This window comes from Acanthochromis polyacanthus, chromosome 17, assembly GCF_021347895.1.
Source record: "Acanthochromis polyacanthus isolate Apoly-LR-REF ecotype Palm Island chromosome 17, KAUST_Apoly_ChrSc, whole genome shotgun sequence".
Lineage (NCBI taxonomy): Eukaryota > Metazoa > Chordata > Actinopteri > Pomacentridae > Acanthochromis > Acanthochromis polyacanthus.
The window spans coordinates 30,798,008-30,822,898 of record NC_067129.1 but is presented as its reverse complement, the minus strand read 5'-3'; the positions used below and the strand labels follow the sequence as shown (position 1 = coordinate 30,822,898).

Genomic DNA, 24,891 nt, shown 5'->3' with positions numbered 1-24,891 from the left:
CTAAGATGAGTTTGACCCCCCTGCGTTAGTACGTCGTGGGATATTTTCCACTGCTTCCAGAAAACACATTCAAATCAATATTTCATCCTGGAAAGGTTTGTGGCAACAGTTTGGTGAAGGTCAAAGCTGCATCCATGGAGAAACCCAGTTAAATGTGGAAAAATTCAACCCAGTCTTTCACCTTTTGAGACAAACTGTAATGCCAGTTGCGAGCCAGAACTCATCACCAAACATCCGGGCTCTGTAATAAGATCAAATCCCTGCAGTCAGGTTCGTGGTGGGATAGAGCCCATAGATTTAGCACGAAATGACGTGGATGGAACAAATACTTTTACATAAGACATGGGGGATTATGAACTTTTGTTAAAAGTTGCATCGAAATTACAGCAGAAACTGAAGAAATCGCCTCCATTGGTGCAAAAACCGTGACTGCATGACGTCTTTGGTGCGTCACTGGAATCATTTAATTTTGGTGTTTTTAACTGAAATCTGTCCAGTAGTTTCTAAAATAATCTGAGTTGGTTGGTTTTTGGAGAAACTTGTTGTAAATATTTATAATTATGAGAGCAACGGAATAATAAAACACATCTTACACTCCAGAATCAATGCAGCAAATGACTTCAAACCGCAAATTCCCCATGAAAAAGTCAAATTTTAGCGTCATGAGGGTTCCAGTTGGATTTTCTGCAAAGTTCTACTAATATTTTCTGGACTTTTCAAATGTTTTCTTAAAGCTGATGCTTTAAAAATGGACAATGTAAAGCGTCATAAGTCCCTTTTCTATTCTTTTTCGGTAGTGAAGACGCATTTTTGGGCCAAAAACAACTGGCTCTGTACAGAAACCATCGCTCTTACCCGATGCAAGCTTCAAACTCTACGATGCAACAGGAACTGCAATGTGACATTTCCCTCAGATTTTTATTTTCACAATGAAATAACCAAAACACATGAGGTTCTGCAGCATCAGATTTGTCACTTTTTAGTGAGATGTCAGGCTTTAAAACCAGAAACCAACGTTTAAAACAACGAGCTGTGAAGTGCAAACACTCTGTCACCGTGTCGGGTGGACGTGATCTTTTTAAAATAAGTTTATTGATACAGTTTAGATTGCAACTCAGTTCATAAATACAAACTGTATACAGAAAGTATCATAAATTTAAGAGTTCACCGACATAATCCATTGCATCGTTACAATGCGTTCGATGTCCATTTGTTTTGCATAGAATGTGTGAGGATCCCCCTGGATGTTCTACGCCATCGTGGTACAAACAGAGAAAACAAACTGAAACCGTCACAAAAGTGGAAAATAAAAACAGAATCTCACATTCACAGAACCTGAACTCGAGCAAACACTGCATTTTCCCGGTACAATCTGCAGCAGGTGACGTGTCCGAGATCCACGACCAAACCCAAACCGTTGTGTTTGTTAAGCGACGGGGTGAACGGTACAAAAAACGTCTCCTTCCTCTATTTACAGTCGCTTTGTACAAGTGGAAAATGTGACAGAATGACATCAGAGGCGACAGATTCAGTCAGTTTGTGCTGGAAAAAATGAGTAAACCCACTTTGAAACTCCAAATCTGTTGGTTAGAATCTGTGATTGTTTTCACTAAAACACTAAATGCAGGAGTATCGGTAAATACCCTATACGCACTCGGCATCAAATCTGCAAAAACAAACACACCAAGCAAAATATATTTCTTTACACTCACTGCAGTCAAATCGAAATACTTCAAAAACACTCAAAAACTCGTGATAAATCTCAGCAAACATCACATAAAACTGCAAATCAGACCAGTAAATAGAAACTAAATTGCAAAATTAACATCACTCATTATTTTATCAACCAAATCGGACTTTAAATCAAGTTTTGTGTCGTTCAAACTGTTGTTGTCACGTACAAAAGCCGTAAAAATGAGAAAAAAAATGCCTCTTTGGCAACATGGAGGCGACATGCCAAAGCAGATTCAAAATCAGGTGTTTTCAATATTTAAATAACTTCCACCCTCCAGTAAAGCTGCTTCACGTTTCCTCTTCTCGCAGCCCTTCAGGTTACATTCTTTAGAAAGACAAAAACCTTTTTCTGCAGCGAGGAGCCGAGTCAGTAACTCCCTCGCAGCTTTATGGGCTTCTTATTCCAATAATCCAAGAGGAAAGTGGTCTCTGAGAGGGTGGCTCTCTTATTAAAAGACCAGCCGAACAGTGAAATGGCAAATTATCATATGAAATCTTTATCTGGGAAATCGCCGCTTGACCTCGGTCGGTCGTCAGCTTTGTGGAAACGACAGAATCGGAGCTGCTGGATGACAAAAAAACGAGTTCAAGTCTCCATATCTAATGTTTGATTGATGAGAAACGCCGCTAACCGCTGACGTCAATCCTCTGAGAAGTTATTACGACAGAAACAAATCCAGGGAAGTGGGTTTTTTTCAATCAAATATCTGAAAATTGGAGCTTTTTAGAGACGAAGCTGGAGGTTAGCGAAGATCGGCTAATGAGACAAACTTTTTTCAGGCCTCCAGCTGCACAGACGCACAGATCAAACCGTCCGCGGCAGGAGAAGGCGAGGAGCTTAATCTGGGGTGGCGATGCTTCACTCGGCTGATAACGCAGCGAACAAGAGAGGAGGCCTGAACCCGGGCCGACCTCCCAGCATGGAGGCCGGAGCCTGAGCCGTCAGATCAAAGCTCACTGGAGGACGTTTGAGTTTTTACACCGCCACTACTAAAACCCCAAAAACTCTCATTTGTCTATTTTTTTAAGGGATCAGAGAGCGGCGAACAGCTGCTGACGCTGGTGACGATGGCGGGGTTTGACTTGTTAAATGAGATTTCAACTCGAAGGCAAAAAAGGAGTTTAGCAACCGTCTGCAAAAAAAAGAAAAAAAAAACACAAAACAGGCAGTCGGTCCTGTTTTGCCTGGAATAAAAAAGCCTCATTATTGCCTGGCAAAAAGCTCCAGGGTGTTTCTTTTTTTATTTGCACGTCGGCCAGTTTTATACTCAGAGACAAAGGAAGCCATCGAAACTCTGGAAACCAATTTCACACATATGATGACTCGCGCCGTCGGAACCGAGACGATGAAGCCGTCAGTGGAATGTGAAAACGAGCCGAAACGGGGAGGGGAACTGCGGCAGATAAAAACCCGGCGGCCTGCTGTCGTCGGCGAAGATTAAATCCAGTGTCACCATCGGATGTTCCGCTTCCTGTATGGATCATCTGTGATATGATCAGCTGACGCCGCGGCCGCTGTAGAGGCGACGTGGAATATACGAGGGCGCGTACTTCTCGACGTAGCGATGGAGCCCAGATCTTTATCTCCAAAATGAAAGTGTCACTTAAAGTTGTTGCGTTTACATCCTGACGAAAATGAAAAGGAAAAATAAATCATCTAACTGACCCAGAAACATCAAGTACCTCCTCACAGTATAGAGATGCGTTACTTTAGCAGTGAAGAGTTGTCAAATTTAAATAAAGCGCCTTAATTACTGGAAATGTACACCACGAGAAGTAAGGGTCTGCTGGCAAATAAATGACAGAATATAAAGAAATGTGAACTCCTGAAAACTCACAGAAAAGACATGAGATCAACCCAATAGAAAGAAAATAAACAGCTAGGAACTAAAATGTCGTGAACATTAAACCCTTTTATGAATGTTTGCAGAAGTGCATCAGTCCAGCGATGCTCTGTGTGGATAAAAAGATAAATTGCTGTTTGTTTTAGGATGAAATGTTGTCGAGTCATGTTTTTCTTTAGTTCATGAATTCAGATAAAACTCATATTTTCACTCCTGAAACCTTCTTATTTCAGAGAGATATGAAGCTGCACCGTCTCTCCTGTTAGTTTCTTCTGTCATCAGTAAATCTAAAGATCTGAAACACGCTCTGGTCGTTTTCTGAGTAAAAGATGTTTCTGCTGCAGGAAAACTCTGCAGGTCACAGATGTGAGCAGCCGACTGCAAAAAATATTAGCATTAGCCTCATAGTTGTTATCGAATCAGAGTAATTTCTGGACATTAGGGCTCAGTCTTGACCCTAAAATTGGCAGAAATGTTAATATTGTAAATAAATTCTGACAGTAATCATAGAATTTCATATGAACCTAAATAAAATTTAGTTAAATTAGCTAAAAAAAAACTTGCTAGCAGCAAGTATTAAACTCTTTGAAAGCTCGCATGTATCAGATTTTGTGTGAAAATGTGCCAAAAATCTGACAAAATATGGCAATAATAGATCAGTCAGAGTTCACTGTGTAAGGCTTTTTAACTGAAATGGTCCAGCTCTGCTACTGAACAACCATTACTTAGCATGAATACTGCTACAGCTAACAATTTGCATGCTAGTTAGCATGGCATAAAAGGTATCAACAGGGCATAGAGGCTTCCAAGAACCTTCATTAAATCAATATTTCATGGTGGTATTCAAATAAATTTAATAAAAGTCATTGGAAGCATCTAACCCAGATAGCAAACTATGGGTGAATCAATGTTGAATCTATGTTGAGACCTAACGTCGAAATTATACAGAAAGCGCAAGGTTGATAAAATGTTGAGTCAATGTTTGCTTTTCAACCATAAATCACACTTTACTCAGATAGCAAAAGATGTTAAATCAATGTTGAATTAGGGTTAAGAAGGTTGAATTGTGGTTACGGTTGAAGACTGATGGTTGGATCAATGTTGATTCAACAACATTTTGTCAACATTGAAGTTTGTGTTTAAAAGATGCCATTGAATCTACGTTGTATTTTGGTTTAATTAAAATGTTTGACAGGTCAATGTTTAATTAATGTTGAATCTATGTTTGCAAACATGTAATCTATGTAAGCAAACGTTGACTCAACATTTTATCAACCTTGCGCTTTCTGTATAATTTCTACGTTAGGTCTCAACATAGATTCAACATTGATTCACCCATAGTTTGCTATCTGGGAAGCCAGTGTGCAAACTATATTTTCCACATCGAAGCCCACATATATTTATGTCTTGCACCTAGAAGCCATCACATGGATGGTTTTTGTTGTTTTTTTCCACTATTAATTGACAACTGCACACTTTCAAAGCCTCATGTGAGCTGCAGTTATGACCAAAAATCTTTTATTCATTTAAAATGACGAAGTGTCACATTTTATGAATTTAATCCAGCCACAGATGAGGCTGGTCAGGAGAGAAGCTGCAGCTTCACATCTCCGCTGAAGAAAACTCAACCCTAAAAAGACGAAAGGTTTCCGGTCTGCAGAATTTAAAGCAGTTTTTACTCTTCAGGGAGGATCCAACGACACCTGCAGTCAATTTGAACAACGCCTTTTTATTTTGGCATCCTTGAAAACTACTCCATGAGTGGCAGTTTCAGACTGAAGAATGAGGGAAAACGTAAATACTCAGCCAGAAAAGGAAGGACAGAGCGCTCAGCTGACCTCACAGGGCGGGAAGAAGTGCTCACAATATTCGATCAATACTGTCAATTGATCAGCAATGCAATCCGCTGGGTTCAGGTTACCTTCAATCCAAGGTTTCTGCATTTTGCACTTAAAGATTTGAGTAATTTGTACTGATTGATTGTTGACTTTTGTTCAAAAACAGCACATTTTTGTTGCCAGTTTTTGTGTTATTAATTTAACAGCACGTTTCTCCTCAGCCCCGCGCATCGTTTTCCTTCTCTGCTTTACTGTCTCTTTTGTTTTTTTCCTGTTTGCTTCTCTGAGACTCATTCAACACTTTCTGTGGAGCAGAAGAACAAAAACAAAAAGCTCACTCATCATAGCACAGATTTACACACAGCACACTTGGAGAGAGAATGCAAAGACCTCGGGCCGACACAACAACAACAACAACAACAAAACAACAACAAAAAAAAGTAAAAGAAAAGCAGGTTTTGTGTGAAACATCTGAGCTCAGCAGGAGAGGCGAGAAGGCGTCAAAACAAAACCAGCTTGTTCTCCACAGGCGAACATCGTATACAGTGCTGTACATGCTAACTCAATGAATATCCTTTAACTTTATTTTCTTTTTGCCCTTTTAGTATAAAAACACTGATGTACATTATAAAAAAAGGTTTTCCTTTTTGTAAAAGAGCACTGTTTCTCTTTCGTTGGCGTGTCTGGTCTGGTGCCGTTACGTGTTCAGTATTTACATATACAACCGTATAAAAAGATGTATTTCTCTAGTGTACATGTAGTCAAAAAACACATCAGATAGGTTCGATTTCATGGTGAAATATTTATGATAGTCCTTTAATATACAGCGACAGAGAAGCTGAGGGGAGAGCAGGAAGTTGGTACACCTGACTCTGGAAAAGGATGCGACACAGAAGATATAAATAAAAACTACAACGTCTAGTTTCTGGAGGGTGTTTACCTGCAAGATCTTCACATCTTTACCTTCGTGATGTGTTTTAACAAGTAAAACAACATTTTAGTGTCTTCATTTTTTTCCATATTCCCACACCAAAAAACTGTTTTGATCTGCTTTCTTTGGCACAGATACTGTAGATATTGTGGAGAGAATGAATGAACTGTTAGACATACATATCCATATTTTCCCATCACTCAATCCCGAGATACTAAAATTCCTTAATTTGGAGCAACAAATTGCACATTAAAGGTCTGATGAAGCCAAAAGACCTGAAACTTCTAAAAAAAAGCAGACACGTTGCTGGGGAGAGGTCTGTCTAGAAAACCCTGTTGGTCCTCTGCTACCCCAGGCTGGAACAGCAGAAGACAGCTGAAGTTTTTCATGTTTGTTGATAAAAGAAGTTTTGATAATGGTTTTTGGATCAAAAGCAGTTAGCTTGATTTCATCTTCCAGTGAGCTGTAGGAGCACCGTCCTAACAGACTTTCACCTAAAAATGTGAGCTGAGAAGACTTTGTCATGGTGGTGTTTTATGACCTAGATTCCTACAAAGCCGCTAATGTAGGTCTGTGACGTATGTCACTGAGATACAGGAATGGTTTCCTAGTTGATTCTAATTTGTTTCAACAAGATGAGTACTGGCTGGAGGTCCCCAGAAATCTTTGTCATGGTGCCCATTGCTAGTTAAACCCCCGCAACAGTTTTAAAACAATCTAGGATCAACTAGAAACACAGTTCGAGTCATTTATGGTTGTCTTAAACAGTTAAGCTCTGGCTGGAAGTCATTAAGCAGCACAGAAGTCTTTGTTACTGTGCCTCGTTACTAGCTAAACTACCACAATAGGTTTAAGACAAACCAGGATCAACTAGAAACACAGTATTAGTCATTCACGGCTGTCCTAAGTACATAAGCTCTGGCTGGAAGTTGTTAAGTGGCACAGAAGTCTTTGCCATGGTGCCCATTACCAGCTAAACCAATGACTGAAAGACAAGCTAGGATCAACTAGAAACATGGCCGTAGATAATCACAGTTGCCTTCAACACACAAGTTATGCAGAATTTATTAAATGTCACGGAGATCTTCATCATGGCAGCCCACTTCTAGCTCCACCCCCAGAATAGTACACAAACTAGGATCAACTACAATCACAGCCATAGTCAATCACAGTTGTCTTAAACTCATAACTTTGGCTGGAAGTCATTAAGTGGCACAGAAGTTCTGGTCATGGTGTCCATTACTATCTAAACTCCCACAATGCCCTTGCTTGCCAACATGTAACCGTCTGTAGTCTGAGTGAGTCTCCACAGTATCAAACAGTAAGAGGCTCCACCTGGTGGAACAAACAGGTACTACAACTGATCTATAGTGTATTTCTGACACAGATGTCCTTCATATTCTTTCTGCCTTATCAGTTAATAAATATTTTGTGTGCTGGTTCAATCATCAGCGGGAACCAATTGCTGAAGTGCTAATCTTTACCCTACTTTCTACAATATCTGTGCATTGAAGTTGCAGTATTAATATATTTAATTAAGATAATGGAGCAAGACTAAGAGAGTACTTGTATGTGCAAAAATAAAAAGATCTTGTGTATCAACATTCAGACAGGAGAAACTAGACGTTCTGTGGCCAAGTGGTTTGAGATAAGTAGTAAAAATCGGTGCTCTCATGTGCCTATTAAACTCCACAGGATCACACCTTTGCCCCTTTTAGCAAAAACAGAACCACACACAGAGTTTCACACAGAATATCTGATCACGAAAAGCAAAGCAACAGGAAGCTAAATCGAAAAACAAAACCAACGCATCCCTCTGCAGAGTCAGGCGCCGACAGCTGGGAGGCGCTACGGTTCAGATGTGGCCGAAGGTCTTTGCATTCGCACAGAAGGAAAGATTCGTGAATTGGTTGAAACTGAACTGAAATCAGAGGTCATGTTACTCACTGATGCCAAAGAAAGTCTGTGTGATGTGCTTCTTCTTGCCACAAGTGCATCGACGTAAGGCACAGGCACAGTTCCCCTCTTTCAACAGAGTGGCTCGCATTAGGTTTTTTTTAGAGTTTTTATTTTGTCCTTTTTAAAAAATGTCCAAGAGCAAGAAGCAAGTAGGGTGACCACCACCGAGGTTCAAGCAGCTTACGTCGGACATTTCTGCTGTTTCATGTGTGATTTTAAAAACGTCAAGGATGTTGTTTGTATTCATGGTTTTCTTCACTGTTGGGAAGAATGCTGGGCAGAGCTGTTTTATCGGGAGGAAACAGAATTTATCCAGAACGCTGGAAAATAATACATGAAAAGAAATCAAATAACTAAATGTAAAGACAGCAGTTTACATCAGATGTATAAAAATAACTGCTGCCATGTTCACGTCAAATCGCACGAAGGACCAATGTAAAGTTTGATTCAAGAAGTGAGGGATTGACTGTGACAGAAAAATAGATGAATATGGAACATATGCAAACACAAACTTCAGGGGCAAAAAAACAACCCCGGGATTTCATGTAAAAAACTAAGGACCGTTTGGCACAAAGTCGTGCAACTTTCTGGAAAAAACTCACTTAAAAAACATCCACGTCCAGGGCGGAGAGGTCATTTGTTGTTTTTAAAATCAAATAATTCCACTGAATAAACATGTGGTTCTGGGAGTTGAATCATCGGGGCTGACTAAACGCGACGTGACATGAACGTGGCATCAGAGTCTGAAGTCAACTTTAGCCAAATAATTTCAAAGTTCACTGAGAAACTGTCACATAGGCACAGTAAAGCACATTATTCTGAGTGAAATCACTGTCTGCAATGTGTTATACCTAAAAAATGTCCAAATCCTCATGGTCATTTTATGTCCTGATCCGATTCATGTCAGGAGGGCCATAAGACGGTGCTTTAGTGTGCCGATTGGGCTTTAAAATGCCTTGTGAGCAGCTAGAAAGTAAAATATCTCAGGTGTAAGAGGCTATGGCAGGGGAAAGAAACAGAAGATGAAGGGGATGGAAGAAGAAGAAGAGGAGAGAGCCTGTTGCCATGGGTGATCACCCTAGTGATTCTGGTACTGAGATGCTCTTGAGGGAGAAAAGGGAACAGATCAGTGTCTCCTCTAGTAAATCTCTGGAGGTTTTTTTCCTCTCAGTTTCTACAAGCAAATACTGTGTGTGTGTGTGTGTGTGTGTGTGTGTGTGTGTGTGTGTGTGTGTGTGTGTGTGTGTGTGTGCGCACCAAGTGTTAAATTATGTATACTGTGTGTATAGATGTCTGCGAGCTAGTGTGTGTGCATCTGTAATGAGTGTTCGCTATTAACAAATAGCACAATGACCGCTAGGATCACACCGATACATGACCTTTTGTTAAACAGTGTCAGTGTTGACACGGAAGTGTTAAATCCTGCACTGCAATGCATTTCTGGTTTTATTCGTGTGTATAATTCAATTTAAAAGCCTAATATCATCGCGTCCTACACGTATAAAGACTCAGTGGAGTTTTGAAAGGCTTCTCTACACTTAGAAAATCATTTTGTTGGCACCTGTCAGCAGCTTCGATTCAAAGTTTGGCCTTTTGAACATATCGGGTGAGCCTAAAGATCAGTGGAAGTGCGGTATCTATGATTGTTTCCGTGTCCGTCGTCTCCGGCAGTCTTTGTATTTCTGTACGTGTTTGCTGTGAATCAGTCCTAGAGGCAGGCGATATGTGTACATCTGTCTGTTTTTAAGCCCATCTGTCTTTCGGGATGTCTGTGTGGGTTTATTTATATTGTGTCAGTCCTAGAGGCAGACGTTGTTGCTGATCTGGCAGGTGGATCCGGTGCCGGCCTGGGACAAGAAAAGCCTCCCGTTGGGGCAAACGCAAACCTCGTAGACAGTCTGCCTGGTCCCGGAGGACGAGGAGCTGGTGGAGGCCTTCCCCTCTGGCAGCCGCATCAGGCGAATCCTCCGGGCGTCCAGAGAAATCTACGGGAGGAAGGAAAGAAAACTGGTGAGACTGGATAAAAGACAGGAGGTAAAACCAGTAGTGCTTTCTCTGGACATACAAAGAAAGATGAAAATGTTTGGAAATGTGGGATTTCAGTTGGGGGATAATAACGAGAAAGATTAGAAAAGCTAAATTTAGAGCTGCACGTTGCACAAATTCTGGCAAAGATCCGCCTATATAAGCTAGATATGTTTTTGTTTGTGAAATATTTCCAAAATCTACATGTATAGCTGCACAAAAGAGGTCAAAACTTTTCTATTTATCATACAAAGTCAAATTTGTGTAAAAATGAGGCAAAATTGTGCAATAAAAAACAAATATTTACAAAAAGATCGGCATTCAGACATGAGTCCAGGTCATGTTTAGCCTAATTTAGAGCAAATGATAGGGTACCTTCTGACCGAGTTACCTCTAACAACTCTGCGGTAACCATATTTTCCAGCTTCGGTAGCAAGTTAAAGGACATCCAACATATAGGTGTTTTTTATTATGCTAACTTATGCTTCCTGAAGTCCTTCCTCAGGAAACATGAAAGTTCTACTCTCCAACTTTTTCTTCTGAAGAAGCCAAGGAGGACATAACTCCACTGCAGTGTTTTACAGTTTCTTCATGATGTTCCCAGGCCAGATGAGATATGTAGTCCCCCCAGTGAGTTTTTGGAGTCTCCTTTAATTTGGATTTGTACAAAAAAACCCAATAGAGGGAAACTGGGAGGCGTCTTTATCAGAGGCCTGAACTACCTTGCAGCAATGCCAATTCTAAGCTCCTTGTTGTATCTCTGGGAGAAAACTCATTTTGACTGCTTCGATCTGAGATTTAATTCTTTTGGTCACTACCTAGAGCCACAAACGAGGGTTAGAATGTAGATCGACTGGTAAATCAAGAGCTTTGCCTTCCAGATAAGCTCCCCGTTTACCACAGCAGTCTGAAACAATCAGTGCTAAAGTTGTACCAAGCCGTCTTTACATCTCATAATCCATTTTCCTGTCCATGGCTTGAGGCAGGAACTCTCACCCAACCCTGTATCCAACCTCTTACATCCTCGCTAGGAGGAGCTAAGATGCAAGAAATGAGGAAATGATTAAGGAAATGCTAACGTTAGCATAAACAAAAACTCCCAAAGAGTCTTAGTAAGGTGTTGTGCCACCAGGTATTTCTGGAACAAGTTGAATGCACCATGGTGTTGATTCTCTAAGTCTCAGGAACTCTCGTGGAGGGATACAGTGCATTCATTTGAAAGATATTCACTCATTTACTGTTTTGATGTCTAGCTATCAAACCAAAATATCTTTTAGGTGTTTAATTGGGTTTCAGATCTGGTTACTGTTGTGATGCCTTGTGCTCTATGGATGGGGACATTGTCTTCCACTAAGAGATCAGTCGAATCAGAGTAGACATTTCTCATCATAACATTACTGAGATCACTCAGAATAACTTTGTATGCTCCCGCAGTATAACAGAACCATTGGATTTCCTCATCGTAGAGGTCAAGAACTTGGGTTTGCCTATTAATTTGTCACCTGTCTGCACAACGCACAGTATATTTGACCTCCTGAGATCATCACATTTATTCCAACTAAAGGACTCACTCATTTTCTTTCATTACAGGCTGAAAACTCATCTTTTTTCCCTCTTTCATCTTCACCTCAGAAAACCCCCAGCTGAATCATGTGTCTCTTCTCGTCTCGTCACTCTTAATTGCTCTCAAAGCAAATCTCTCCGCTTGCTCTCCATAGCTTAGCTGTTATTTTTCTTCCCAGGACTTCTAACTCGCAGGATTGGACTCACACAAATAGTGTCTGCAGCTCCTAACACCTTTGCACTCCACTCTGTTGCCTGAGTGGAATGTTAAGTGATCTAGATGCTGAAAGTCTCACTGGGTAGCAGCATTCATGCAGCTTTTCTCACTTGTATTTTAGTGACTTTCCCCATCCACATTTCCAGTATATTCCACCTGTTTCGGACATAGCTGCAGAGGATGATGAACGTGCTCGATGGAATAAATGGTAAAGATCATGAGTGGGATTTGAAGCTCACAGCATCATTGCACAGCTGAGTAATATCCATGATAAAAGCCACCCAGAATGCATCTGACCGGCACCATCTCTGTGGGTAAATCTCCCATAGATTAAGGCAACGTTGGCCTACAGGACAGTAAATAAGCATGCCTGTCAGCTAAATGTCACCAGTTGGAGTCCCTGATCCAGGAGAAAATATATAGGTGATGGTAGGTTCTCAAAGGTCAGAAAAACTGGATTATTTTGCAGTTTTCAAGAGATTTATGTTAAGGCATGCTAGAAACCGGCAGTGCACAGTCAGGAAATGGCACAAAAATTCCAACAATAGACATAATATGTGTTCAAGCAGCTTTTCTTTGAACAAAATAAGCGTGTGTTTGTCTGCTTAGATTTAAAAATTCATTTTTGGTTTGAATTTTCTTGTTCCTAACGGATTGTGATACAATAGGAACAACTCTGAGGTCAGTGTCGTACATTGTACTTTATCCATCTGAACTAGAGGCAACTACACAGATTTGAAACTCCCTATCAGTCAGTTGAAAGTGAGAAGCATGCTGAATGAGAGGTGGAACATCTTCAAGAACCTAAAAGAGCAGTTAAGGTTGTTTAATACTGAAGCTAATTTCTATGTCTATGCCAAGTATATATAGAGGACGAGTGGTTAAATATGGCCCTAGTCTGTGGCTCTAACACATATTTATCAATAGGAGCTACTTTAATAATGTTCCAAGATGTTTAAGGCTGATGAACAATGTGCCTGTGGGCGGTGTTAACAAGAGGATTCTGGGTTTGGCTGGAGAATTTTGCTGTGGAGTTTGCATGTTCCTCTTGTACCTGTCAGAACATTTTAGCATATTTATTTTAGTGTTGTCTGAGCAACACCCACAGAACTTGTTTTTTTTTTCTGCAGCTTTGCCTCTTTTGGTTTTTAAATATGCTCCTGAGCAAAAAATAACTTTGCTAAAACAAAAACAACATTTTTGTGTTGCTTCCCTGGACCATAGCGAGTTTGGTCACAACAACTGGCATTACTAAAATGGACCTTTTCCCAATACCAGCTGGGATACGCTCCAGCCCCCAATGATATTCAACAAGATCTCCACAGGATAAAGTGTGAATAGCTGATGGACAGATCGATGGAACAATGGGCCTCTTGTGGTAGAGTCACTATCTCCACTACCAAATGGAAACCAATATAGTTTGTTGGCCAGAAGAAGTAACTTCACCCAGGTATAGTATGGATGACACCCCAAAATCTATCCAAGTACACTTACTTGAACCATCTTACCCAAATTCAGGTCACCCTGCATGGTTCAGATTTTAACAAATTCTCAGCCAGAATCCATGCACCAAAAACCTACCCAGATCAGACCATCCTGACTGGACCAGAGCGGCCAAAACATGACTTCAACTGACCCATTTCAGAGTCTGTAAATGCATCACTGGACTCCCAGTCTTTCCAGTGGAAAAACAAACTTTAACGGCAGCTCTTCATTGCCATTAGCTCTGACCACCAGATCGGGATGCTAAAAACTGTTCAAAACAAATCATAACAATGCTAATGTATACTGACTTCTCACTGTTGTATAATTCTGGAGGAATGTAAATTGTCCAGGATATCTACCTTGTTTGACCTTGTGGGAAGTTAGGATTCATTGGAGCAATTTAGCTCCATAATGGTTCAGTTTGGGCAGGCCAAAACAAATAACTCAGCCTAAGTGTGATGCCACAAAATTGACCCAAAAACACAACAACTGAACTAAACCTGCATCTTGCTCAATTTCAGGCCACTATACATGATCTGTTGTCTAGTTTGATTCAGCTTGACACCAAAAATACCAACACCAGCAGCTTCTCATTGCTGTTAGCTCTGAATATCACCTCTGGAGGATGAAAATGCTGAAAAAAAAATCCTAGTAGAACTGTATGGCTAACTTCTCACCTGACGTTTGCTCAGGAGAAAAAAACATCTATGACTTTTTTCTTTGCAGAAAATCAAGAGTGCAACGAGAGCCGAGCAATTTGTTTATGAAGGGTTAATGTCTGGGTGAAGGAGGGGACTGCTGGTCAGCTATCGATCAGCCGACTTTAAGTGCTTCGAACTGATTCATTCACAGTTACTCAAGTCTCTGTAGCGCCATTCATGAGAATAAAACATAAAACAGACGTGTTCATCTCAAGAGTAAGCCATTTACTTGCCAGTTTACCGTCACATGGCTTTTCAGTGCTCCTAGTCATTGTGTGGGAACTGAATTGCAGCACTTATTTTGTTCCTCTGACAAGGCAAAAGGCGAGACAAAAGTATGTTATCAGAGTGGTTTGATTTTTCTGTCTGTCTTCCTGCAAAATCCATGAATCCTGAATTTCACAACACTTGGAGAGGTGCACCGGGCAAAGAAGAAGCCATTAAATTTTGGTGTAAATCCAGACTACTCTCAGTAAAATTGGAAGATAAAGTGTGTGACATCACCAAGATAGGATGTTATGATGTCCCGTCATCAACAGACAGGTGAGGCCAATAATAGAGGTAGATCTACGACCGAGATTCACAGAAAACTCACTTACGATGTTTTGAAGTATTTCATTGGCAAAGAGAAGGAGCAGGGTAAATGAAAAAACCCCAATACAAGTTTACTGTCTGCTGATTCCCAGGTTATTCCTCTTGTTTCCTGAGCAATAAAAACACAGCCAAGCCCCAGAAAAGTTGTTCTGACACCTCCCTCCACAAACACATTAACTCATAACTCATTTTACTCCCCTCACTGATTGGAACAAACGTCTTTCTCCCTCTGCACAGCCACAAACCACAGCTGCATGAATCCCATCCCCGCCGGCCTCCTGGGGCTCGTACAGCGCTGGTGTTTCACTGGCCGCGGAGAGGAGGAGCTCTCCAGCCATAAAAAGGTAAAGGAGCCATTACCGGGCGCCTCGGGGAGGCATTGCCATCAAATGACCTGGAACACTTTTAAAGCAGAGTCTCAGCTGACTTCTTCAGACAGCTGCTGTTGAACAAATCTTTCGCCATGAGGGGCAGACGGTGTGAGACACTCCACAGCCTGTACGTAAAAGTGTGTGTGTGGGTGGATAAATAATATTCATGTGTGTGTGTCTGAAGCTGTGAAGGGCAAAAGTACGTATAAATTAGCCAGGTAAAGGTGAGACAAATAGAATAATGAACAAAGTGGGTTTTGCACCAGTTTTAGCCACTGTTTTTTATATGAAGACCTTGAATATTGCTGCGCTACATTTTACCTCCTTCGGTCTATAACACTCGCTGCAAATTCAGTGACATTGGTCTTGACTATACTAAACAGAAAGTCTCACAATTCAAGTAGTATTAACTATTTTAAGATGCCAATACCACAGCAACAACAGCAGCAGTAATAGTTTGTAACTGCGATCAAAAAAGTTGTGCAGTGATACTCTGCTTGCAGTGCTCCTGCTATGTATAGAAGTCCTGCTATGTATAGAAGTCACATAGAATCAGTGATGGGTGCTCAATGTCCTCAATTGTGTCAAAACAGCAACCCTTTAACTTGAATTTAATTTCTGGGCAGAGGAAGAAAGTAGTCCCATGTGCATCGATACTCTGCTCCTAGTATTCCTGCAACACTTGGAAGTCCTGTTACGTGTAGAAGTCACACATCATCAGTGATGAGCGATGAATCTCCCAAACTGTGTCAACAGTGTAACCATTTAATTTGAATTTAAATTCTGATAAAGGGAAGAAAATAGTCTCATGTGCAGTGATACTCTGCTGCCAGAGCTCCTGCAACACTTCCCTGGAAGTTCTGTTATGTCGACAGGCCAAGCACCATCAGCATCAAAACGGCAACCCTTTTAACTTGACTTTCATTTTGGGGAAGAGGAAGAAGTCTCAGAGTGGAGATTGTGCTGTTGTTGACTTTGTGAATCTTTGTGACTCTACAAGCCACTGCATCACAGTTGAGGATATTTGTGGCAAACAGAAGCCTTTGAATGTTACAGTAGACCTCTGCATGGGACGAATTCAGGCTGCACAACCACATAAATATTGAAAAAAACAATGAGAATGCTCCAGCTGCTCTTGATCTGAAGCTCCCTTTCTGGTTTTGGAGACTGTGAAAGCTAAAGTTTCTTGTCTTGTAGTAGCCACAAACCCACCTCTGATCACCACAATGATCCTCCACATGAGTGCTGGATCATCTCAGGCTGCTTACTTTTACACGGAATGTGATATTTTTTCTCTGCTCCAGTTTGAGGTCCATGAGAAAACTGCAAATGTGCACCTTCAAGTTGTCACAACAACATATGTACACTCTAAAAAGTAACTTAAGATACCTACTTCCACCACTTAATAAAAGCACGGGGCAAGATCAGTAGTCATAGACAAGTGCAATATTTATGTTTAAGTACAATAATTATGGCTGAATAGAATGTTCATATCCCATATGATGCTCTTTTGTATATATTATATATGTAAATTGTTTCATATAATTTATCTTTCAATGCTGCTAATACCGAGAGTGCCAAACTGATTTTCATAGTTTTTTGTAACAGTGAAAATAAAAACATCTTCTATTCTATTCTATTCTATTCTATTCTATTCTATTCTATTCTATTCTATTCTATTCTATTCTATTCTATTCCAAATACAAACCTTACCTATTTTACAGACTTAGATAAATCAATAAACTTAAATTTTAAGCATTATTTTGACAAGTTGGGCTGACATAGTATTGTTGTATCAACCTAATATTGTTTGCAATTTAAATTGAAGTTTCTGGTTTAGTTGATTTAAAACTAAATTCAAGTTGAGGTAACTTAATGAAATTGGCTTGATAACTAATTTTTCTTCACCTTGAGATCTGCATTTTATGTCCATCCATCCATCCATCCATCCATCCATCCATCCATTCTCTATACACCACTTTATCTTCACTAGGGTCATGGGGGGTGCTGGAGTCTATCCCAGCTGACTCGGGTGAAGGCAGGGGACACCCTGGACAGGTCGCCAGTCTGTCCGCATTTTAAGTCCCCTCATCTAATTACTTGAAATTAGAGCAACTTAATGATCTAAATTTGCAAAAATATAAAACTTATTATTATGGTAATTAAGTAGAAAACACATACACAAAAAATAGTTTTCAATTATGTGGAAACACAAGTTCAAACTACTTCAACTGTTAGATAAGTTGTATTTGAAAATACCGTTGATTGCAGAAGAAAAGCTAATTCCTTGGTTGAACACAAATATGTTATCAGTGGTTGTAACTTAAAAAGATTGATATGTTAATTTCTTAGCATGTAGCACAGGGTTTGTTGTAGATAACACAATCTAATTAGTTTTTTTGCAACTTTTTGATCGCAGCTTGCATGTACGCAACAAAACTAGCTAATTTTTTTAACCTCTTCTTTCATCTATAGGTTAACATGCCTGTTAAATCACTATGTTCTGCTCACCATTCTCACTGGAAATGAAGGGTTCCAAGCTTTATGAAGGAAATAATTTTCATAAGTTCAGTCTAGGTTTAAATTTTGACCTGCAATGGTCCAGTGATATGGATGAAAATGTAAAAAAAAAAACCTCTGTTGCCTTCAAACACACCCCTCCTCATGTATAATTGTCCTCTTATATGTTAATGGAAACACAGACGCTGGAAATTTATGCCGCTCGCTGTTTCCTCTGACAGACTTTCAGGGACTTTCATGCTAATTGGTGCAGATCGGTGCCTCGCTTTGCCTCTTCATCGCACTCCTCACCCCTCCTAGCAGTGAAGCTAACACAAAGCTAGCTGTGCGGTGAAAGCAGCATGTTAACCAGACAGGAAGTTCAGTCTGTGCAGAATGTGTTCAGTTCTGAGTCACTGCAGTTACACATGTAAAACTGAAAAATGCGAGCAGTTATGCAGCCCGTCTAGACGGCTGTATCGATTTAAATGCGCCTCAGGACCATGCGCATATGTGCTCAAGAGCCTCGTATCGACGAGCATCTTCAGATGTTATAGAAGAGAGTGTGCGGCTCTATTTCTGGGTCTGCCTGTGTGGTCTGTGGGTGTCTAATAGCCAAAACCTTGCTGTAATTGCGGCGGCGTTGCCCGAGGAGAGAGGGAGCGTGTAAGACAGAGGTTTGACAAATGGACATTTGCAACACTAATGGAGTGTGAGAACGTGATTCTAATTACATGCGCTGCCCACTGTGACTCTGGCGGCCTCGTTTCTGGCCACACATCCATGAAAAGTGCAAGAAGACGTGGTGCAGGCGTGGTTTCAGGCCGCTACTTTTAATTGGACTAAACTGGATCCAAGGGCACCTTCGTGAAACAGCCTCCCTCCTCCGTCCAGCTCCTATCAGCCGCCCGCCTTCGTGTACGAAACTGTTTTTGTGGGAAACTTTTAAACACTTTCTTCTCCCTAATCCTCCTCCGCTGATTTTAACAGATCTGACATGACACGACTGGTGCAACCTAAGGAGGAGAAATCCTTTTATCAGCGCAGCCGACCGTGATGAATGTGAGGACTGATGTGTGTAACGAATCAGGGGATGGATGGAGGAGTTTAGGAGCAGGAAGAAGCAGCACGAGAGGATGAGCGAACGGGAAGGGAAAGAAGATAGTAAATAAGCAAAGTTAAAGACAGAAAGAGGACAGGGGAGGAGGAGGGAAGGACAAGAAACCGAAAACAGAGTTATTAGCACATGAAAGAGTCTACGAGGAAAGAATTAGTGACAGAAGGGAGGATGAGAAACAGGAAAAAAACCAAAACAATCAACTTCTGTTCTCTGCTTCTCTGCGAGGCTCTAACAGATTCTGGTGGACGGCCAGTATGTGGGAAATCGCCACCAGCCATTATGAAAATTCTGGCCCGTGCTGGCTGAGGGAGCTAACTATTGTTTGGATTGTTGTTTGCTAAAAATAAAATTGGACAGGAGAAATAGCGAGCTGAGATGGAGCCCCATCAGCCAGGATGGCCGGAGGACAAGAAAAGTTAATTTCTCAACTTGCCGGTACACAGAGTGGGAGTGAAGGAGGCACGTTTGAAGCAAGATGACAAAGAAATGTATTTTCAAAGTTCCTTTTGGATTATTTTTTTAGCTTTGTGATCAAATACACAAGTTAACGAAGGGTTTGATTTAAAAACACTGTCACTTATGCTTCATTTGTGAAACAGGAAGTGTTAATTGCCTATTATTTACAGAGATGATTGCTTCCTTGAAGCTGGTAAGACAGGCTGTTACAGTGACAATACTGAGACCCCAAAAACGAAGAGCCAGTGTCATTATTTTGTAATTGAGGATTTGGATCTTCATTAGCTTCCATTACAGCAGACTTTCTAGAGTTCACAACCTCACAACAAAATCATGTCTGAACACATGAGATCTCATCTCAAGGATCGAGGCCAGTAAAGACTTTTTTTAACCGACCATTACTGGCACAAAGCTTTGTTTACATCTACTGTCACACAAATATAGTAAAGGAAAATCACAGTTTCTGGTACTGCAAATTTGGAACGGTTTTCTCAATCAGTAAGCAGCAGTTTCATCATTAAATACCGGAATAAGTGATATCACAAACTGAGCACAGTTGATGTTACTGTTTCTGTCAACAAACACATGAATTGGGACACCAAAAATGGCTTGCTGTAGTCATGTTTATTTGGTTTTCTGGTTTCTTCCAAGAAGAGACTAGTTTCTGTCCCTATTTGCAGAAAAGCAGAAGTGGTTGGAGGCGTAGCTGTTAAACGATCAGCAGATGAACACTACTGTTCAAAAGTTTGGGGTCATCCAGACAATTTCATGTTTTCCATGAAAACTCCCACTTTTATCCATGTGCTAGCATAACTGCACAAGGGTTTTCTAATCATCAATGAGCCTTTCAGCACCATTAGCTAACACAATGTAGCATTAGAACACAGGAGTGATGGTTGCTGGAAATGTTCCTCTGTACCCCTATGGAGATATTCCATTAAAAATCAGCCGTTTACAGCTAGAATAGTCATTTAACACATTAACAATGTCTAGACTGGATTTCTGATTCACTTAATGCTACCTTTATCTTTCAGAAATAAGGACATCTCTAAGCAACATTAAACTTTTGATGTATGTTTGATGAAATCTTATGTATGTGGCAAGATGAATAGAACTTTGTCTTTGTAAGGTCCTCCAAACACATTTCAGTGTACGAGCTCTGTCCTTTCCAGCTGAAAAAAAGATTAACTTTGCCTATCTCTACTTTATTAAATGACACAAAAGACAAGTGTTATTTCACTGTTACTTTTTGTTGCTTTTCAAAGCAATTTACACTGTTCGGAGGTCATTAAGCGGCACAAAAGTCTGTGTCATGGTGCCCGTTTCTAGCTAAATGCATCAACCAGGTACGACAGCAAATCTACTGTAAATTTTCTGACATCTTCTACAGCTTTTAGAGCCACAGTACAATCTACCCTCTAACACTACATTTCAGACAACAAGACCACCTTTGGAACATCAAGAAACAACGTGGATGCAGAAATTATATTTATGTCATTTTCAGCTGTCAAAGACGCACATGGGGTTGATTTTATACAACTTTTATATCATTAAGATTTGTATATTCTTGGAAAATTGTATCAGGTCAAGACTTGTTATCAGCAAATACTAAATATTTTAATAAAAAAAGATCGGAACATCTATACACACAAGTATCTTTTGAAAAACACAACAAATGTTCACACCTAAGTGACAGAACAGGTTGAATGCCAAAGAATTCCCAATCGACATATATGACAGTTTGCAAACGAGGCCACACAAAGATTAGCATTTGGACTAGTTGAGGGCTTGTGTTCCATGCAGGACCTTCATTTTTAGATGGAGCTGGTTTTTAAATTCTTCTTCTTGTTTATAGTCACTGTTTGGACATTGCAGTTAGCCGAGGAATGAATGGAAGACTATCTGATGCTACTGCTTTCACAAATGACCTGGTGGTTTTGTTCTGAACTAGATCAAGTCTGTTAAAGTCGTTTTTATTAGCAGGATGCAAGATCACAATAAAGGTTTCATATTTTTTTATTGCATTTCCCCATTTTCTGCATGACGCTGTCAAAATGCTGAGACCATTAAGATAGCACTCCAATGTTTTTCCTACTAATCTGATCTTTTTATTTTCCAGTTTTTAGCCCCCCTACAGAGAAATCCAATCAGAGGGTGTTTCCTAACCTTCATCTGCTCTTAATCATTGCAGATTTCATAATAAGTATCTCTATTTAAAACAGATGAGAAGAATAAAAAAAATTGAAAATCAAACCTTTGCTGGATTGTTTGCTTCTAGCACTCCTGACTGATCAAAGGGCAGTTTATTTTTAAACTGCCTCTTTTAAGGCAAATTCTGATTTATTACAGCTGCAACGCTACATTAGACTCATCAGAATTATTGCTGAGGCCTGAAAACAAAAGTCAGATGCAGCAAGAAACACATCCAGACACATGATCAGTTAGAGAGGAAGCGAGCCAGCAGCTTGTCTGAAGCACTTAATCTGGAGGCAGAAGTCAGTTCATGGAAACCAGTGGTGGTAATTACAGAAAACATGCAGAGAAAAGGGAGGAGACAAAACTGTGATGGATGTTTGGGTAATAATTTACAATTTTCTTTCTTGGCCAAATAAGGAGTAATCTAGGATTCTTCTACCAGGAGTTTCTTGGCCGGTTCTTGACCCCATAAGTCCTGTTATTATCCAACACAAAACTTTCCAAATAGACTCAAGTTGTATTTAACCCCAATTATCCTCTATTTTCTTGTTTCAGTGGAATGTTTGAACTTTGCCGGTCGACGTACCTCTCCGTCTTTGGACTCCAGTCGCAGCTCGTTCCTGCAGATGGCCTGGATGTCTCCGGCCTCGGCCAGGATCTGGATGCCTTTTGGAGCCTCCATCAGCAGAGAGCGAGTGGGAGACTCGAGTCTGGGAACAAAAAAAAGGCAGAACGGCTGAGTTAGCGACCACTAGTGCTTCAAATATTTAGATAAGAAAGACCTATGAAACAGGAGATGCACACACAGCTTGTTTCTGTTGATTTTGTTCCATTTGTTCACTTTATTGAGCATCAGACGGACTATTTGGACTCTGAAAAGGTCTTGTAAACTGAATTCATGATTCTGAAGCAGCCTGTTTTAACATTTTTGGTGTCTGAGAACCACACTCACAGTTGTTTTTAGATGATAACATTTAGCTATATGAAGTGTAGAGGTTTGTAAAGGTCAGTTTTGTCCATGTTTCCTTCAGTGATTTTTAATAACAGCCATTTTTATGAAGCTTTTGTAGGGAGATTTTAGCTAAAATTGTGACAAACTGATATGTGAATGTCCACAAAAATGTTTTATTCAAAGTGAAAGAGGTTGTCGTAAATAAAATACAGACATAACAACACTTTTATCGGCATCTTTCTTCATTTGCTACAAGATCAAATCAACATTAAGTCAGTTGAAAATTACCTCCATCAGACTAAAAGGAATACTGATGCTAACCAGATAAGACCAAAAGACTAGTGATAATAATAAAAACTGAATAAATACACAAATGTTCTGTCATAAAAGAAACTTTTCTTTGGATGCATCAACAATTTATGATGTATTTGAGCCAAAGAAATAATCATTTATGAGAAATCAGCTGCTGTCCTGGGATTTTTGACTTTTAATTTCAGATCTGTTTTAGTTGTCTTAAAAACTTCTTTTTGGCATTTAGTCTTTAGGTGACAGTTGATGGTATGGTACAGGTAGAAAGGAGATAACATGCAGCAACCAGCTGGTTTTCCTCGGCCAGCCCTCTTTGGATGTAAACCAGAAGATACGGTTAAGTCTGATAATCTGCAAACACATTGAAAGTCTTTCATATTTAAATGCCAGAGGCCTTAAATCTTGGTGAAAAGTCGACCCAAGTCTGTATTTCTAGTAGGAAACATGGATCCACCTATATATACACACTTACAGGAGTCTCTAGGGATTCTAGAAAGCTTCCTCACTGGACAATTGTACGTTTTTCCCATTTTCAATGGCTAGTAGAGTCACATGCATTATTCAGTATTGTCCTTTTGGGCCATTTTGGACAATTCCTATCTTATTATAGTTAAATTTTGAATAATTTTGAACAAGTCATTCTAGACTATTTTTGAGTCATTGTGGACTGTGAAGGAAAGATTGTACCAACATACAGAAGGTCATCCCTTGACCCCAATTGAAGACACACAGAAGCACACCAACTGCTCAGACAGACAACTATTTGCTGATAGTGCAACAATAACAAGGTTAGATCCTGCCTCCTTTCTCTCTCAGACAATATAAACCCTCCAAGGAGAGAGAGACTCCTCAGAGTTGATACTGGCAATGCACTTGTTATATCAAGTGCATTGCCTAACTTATTCATCTCAATATCAGTCATCTGTGTCTCCTGAGTGTTCCTGAGGTCGCCTCCCGGTTTTCCTCACCTGACATCGCAGAATTCTCCAACATGGACCAGCATAAAGTCAAAATAATTTTGCCAAACTTACCACACATCAAATTCTACTGATGTTAGAGCCTCAAAAGTTAGTGAAATGTCGACCAAAGACTGCATTTTTAACACGAAATATGGATCCATCCATGTATATACACTAATAAGAACTTTCTCAGGTCCTAATACCAACCTTGTGTGCCAAAATATCTACTCAAATTGCCAAAAATTACTCAAAATTAGCCAAAAGTGATTCACAATTGTCTAAAATAACTCAAATTGTCCAGTTGGAGTCATATTAATGTTTTGTCAGGTCAAAATAACAAAAACTGGAACCTTGTCTTGCCACACATCAACATTTTCTGATGTTGGAGCCTCAAAAGTTGGTGAAATGTCGATTTAAGACTGTATTTTAGTAGAAACGTGTCCCATCAGGAGAGGCTGGTTAGTGAGAACATGCTGGAGACCAGAGAATAAGAGCAGGTCTGGTCATCATCTGCTGTGTTCTCTGCAGGCTAACTCTTGATGCTGTGCTGAGAAGGCTGAATTATCTGACTCCAGGTCAGCGGTTTGACCTCAGATCTGTGCAGGACTTCTTTCTAGCAGCGAGCAGGCTTCACTCACACTCTGTTTCTGACCGTTTCTTCTGCTTGTGGACAAATTAACAGATTAGCTCGGCAGCAACCAGCTGACCTCTGACACATCACATTTTTTTTTTCCATTTGCTGGATCCATTTAATGATTTGGATCTGCTGGACACTACTCTATCCTCACCACATTTTGTGACTTTATTTCTAGAGATATTTGACTCTTAAAGCGACTTCCCAGGTAAGATGCTGTTTTGAATGTAAAACTACAAAATTCCCAGGTCAGATAAGATATGGAATTCGTGAAATTCAGCCAAAATACTGAGTAGAACTTAGTTTTGGGTCCCAAATAACAAACTCACATTGACACAGACAGATTCAGATTAGTTTTAGCATCCTACTGGAACATCCATCCATCCATTCTCTATACACCGCTTTATCCTCATTAGGGTCATGGGGGGTGCTGGAGTCTATCCCAGCTGACTCAGGTGAAGGCAGGGGACACCTTGGACAGGTCACCAGTCTGTCACAGGGCTA

At 40.2% G+C, this 24,891-nt stretch overlaps 1 protein-coding gene across 3 annotated transcripts in view; it reads right to left on the bottom strand.

The window, feature by feature from the left end:
• Positions 1 to 1,073: 1,073 nt before the first annotated feature.
• Positions 1,074 to 24,891, bottom strand: part of sgcd (sarcoglycan, delta (dystrophin-associated glycoprotein)) — a 547,041-nt gene continuing 523,223 nt past the window's right edge. For all 3 annotated transcript variants that reach the window (XM_051938031.1, XM_051938032.1, XM_051938030.1), the window contains 2 exons: positions 22,120 to 22,243; positions 1,074 to 10,291 (listed from right to left, as the gene is read on the bottom strand). In XM_051938031.1, the coding sequence (XP_051793991.1) occupies positions 10,106 to 10,291; positions 22,120 to 22,243 (310 nt within the window). In that variant the 3' untranslated portion in view covers positions 1,074 to 10,105. The remainder of the gene's footprint in view (positions 10,292 to 22,119; positions 22,244 to 24,891) is intronic.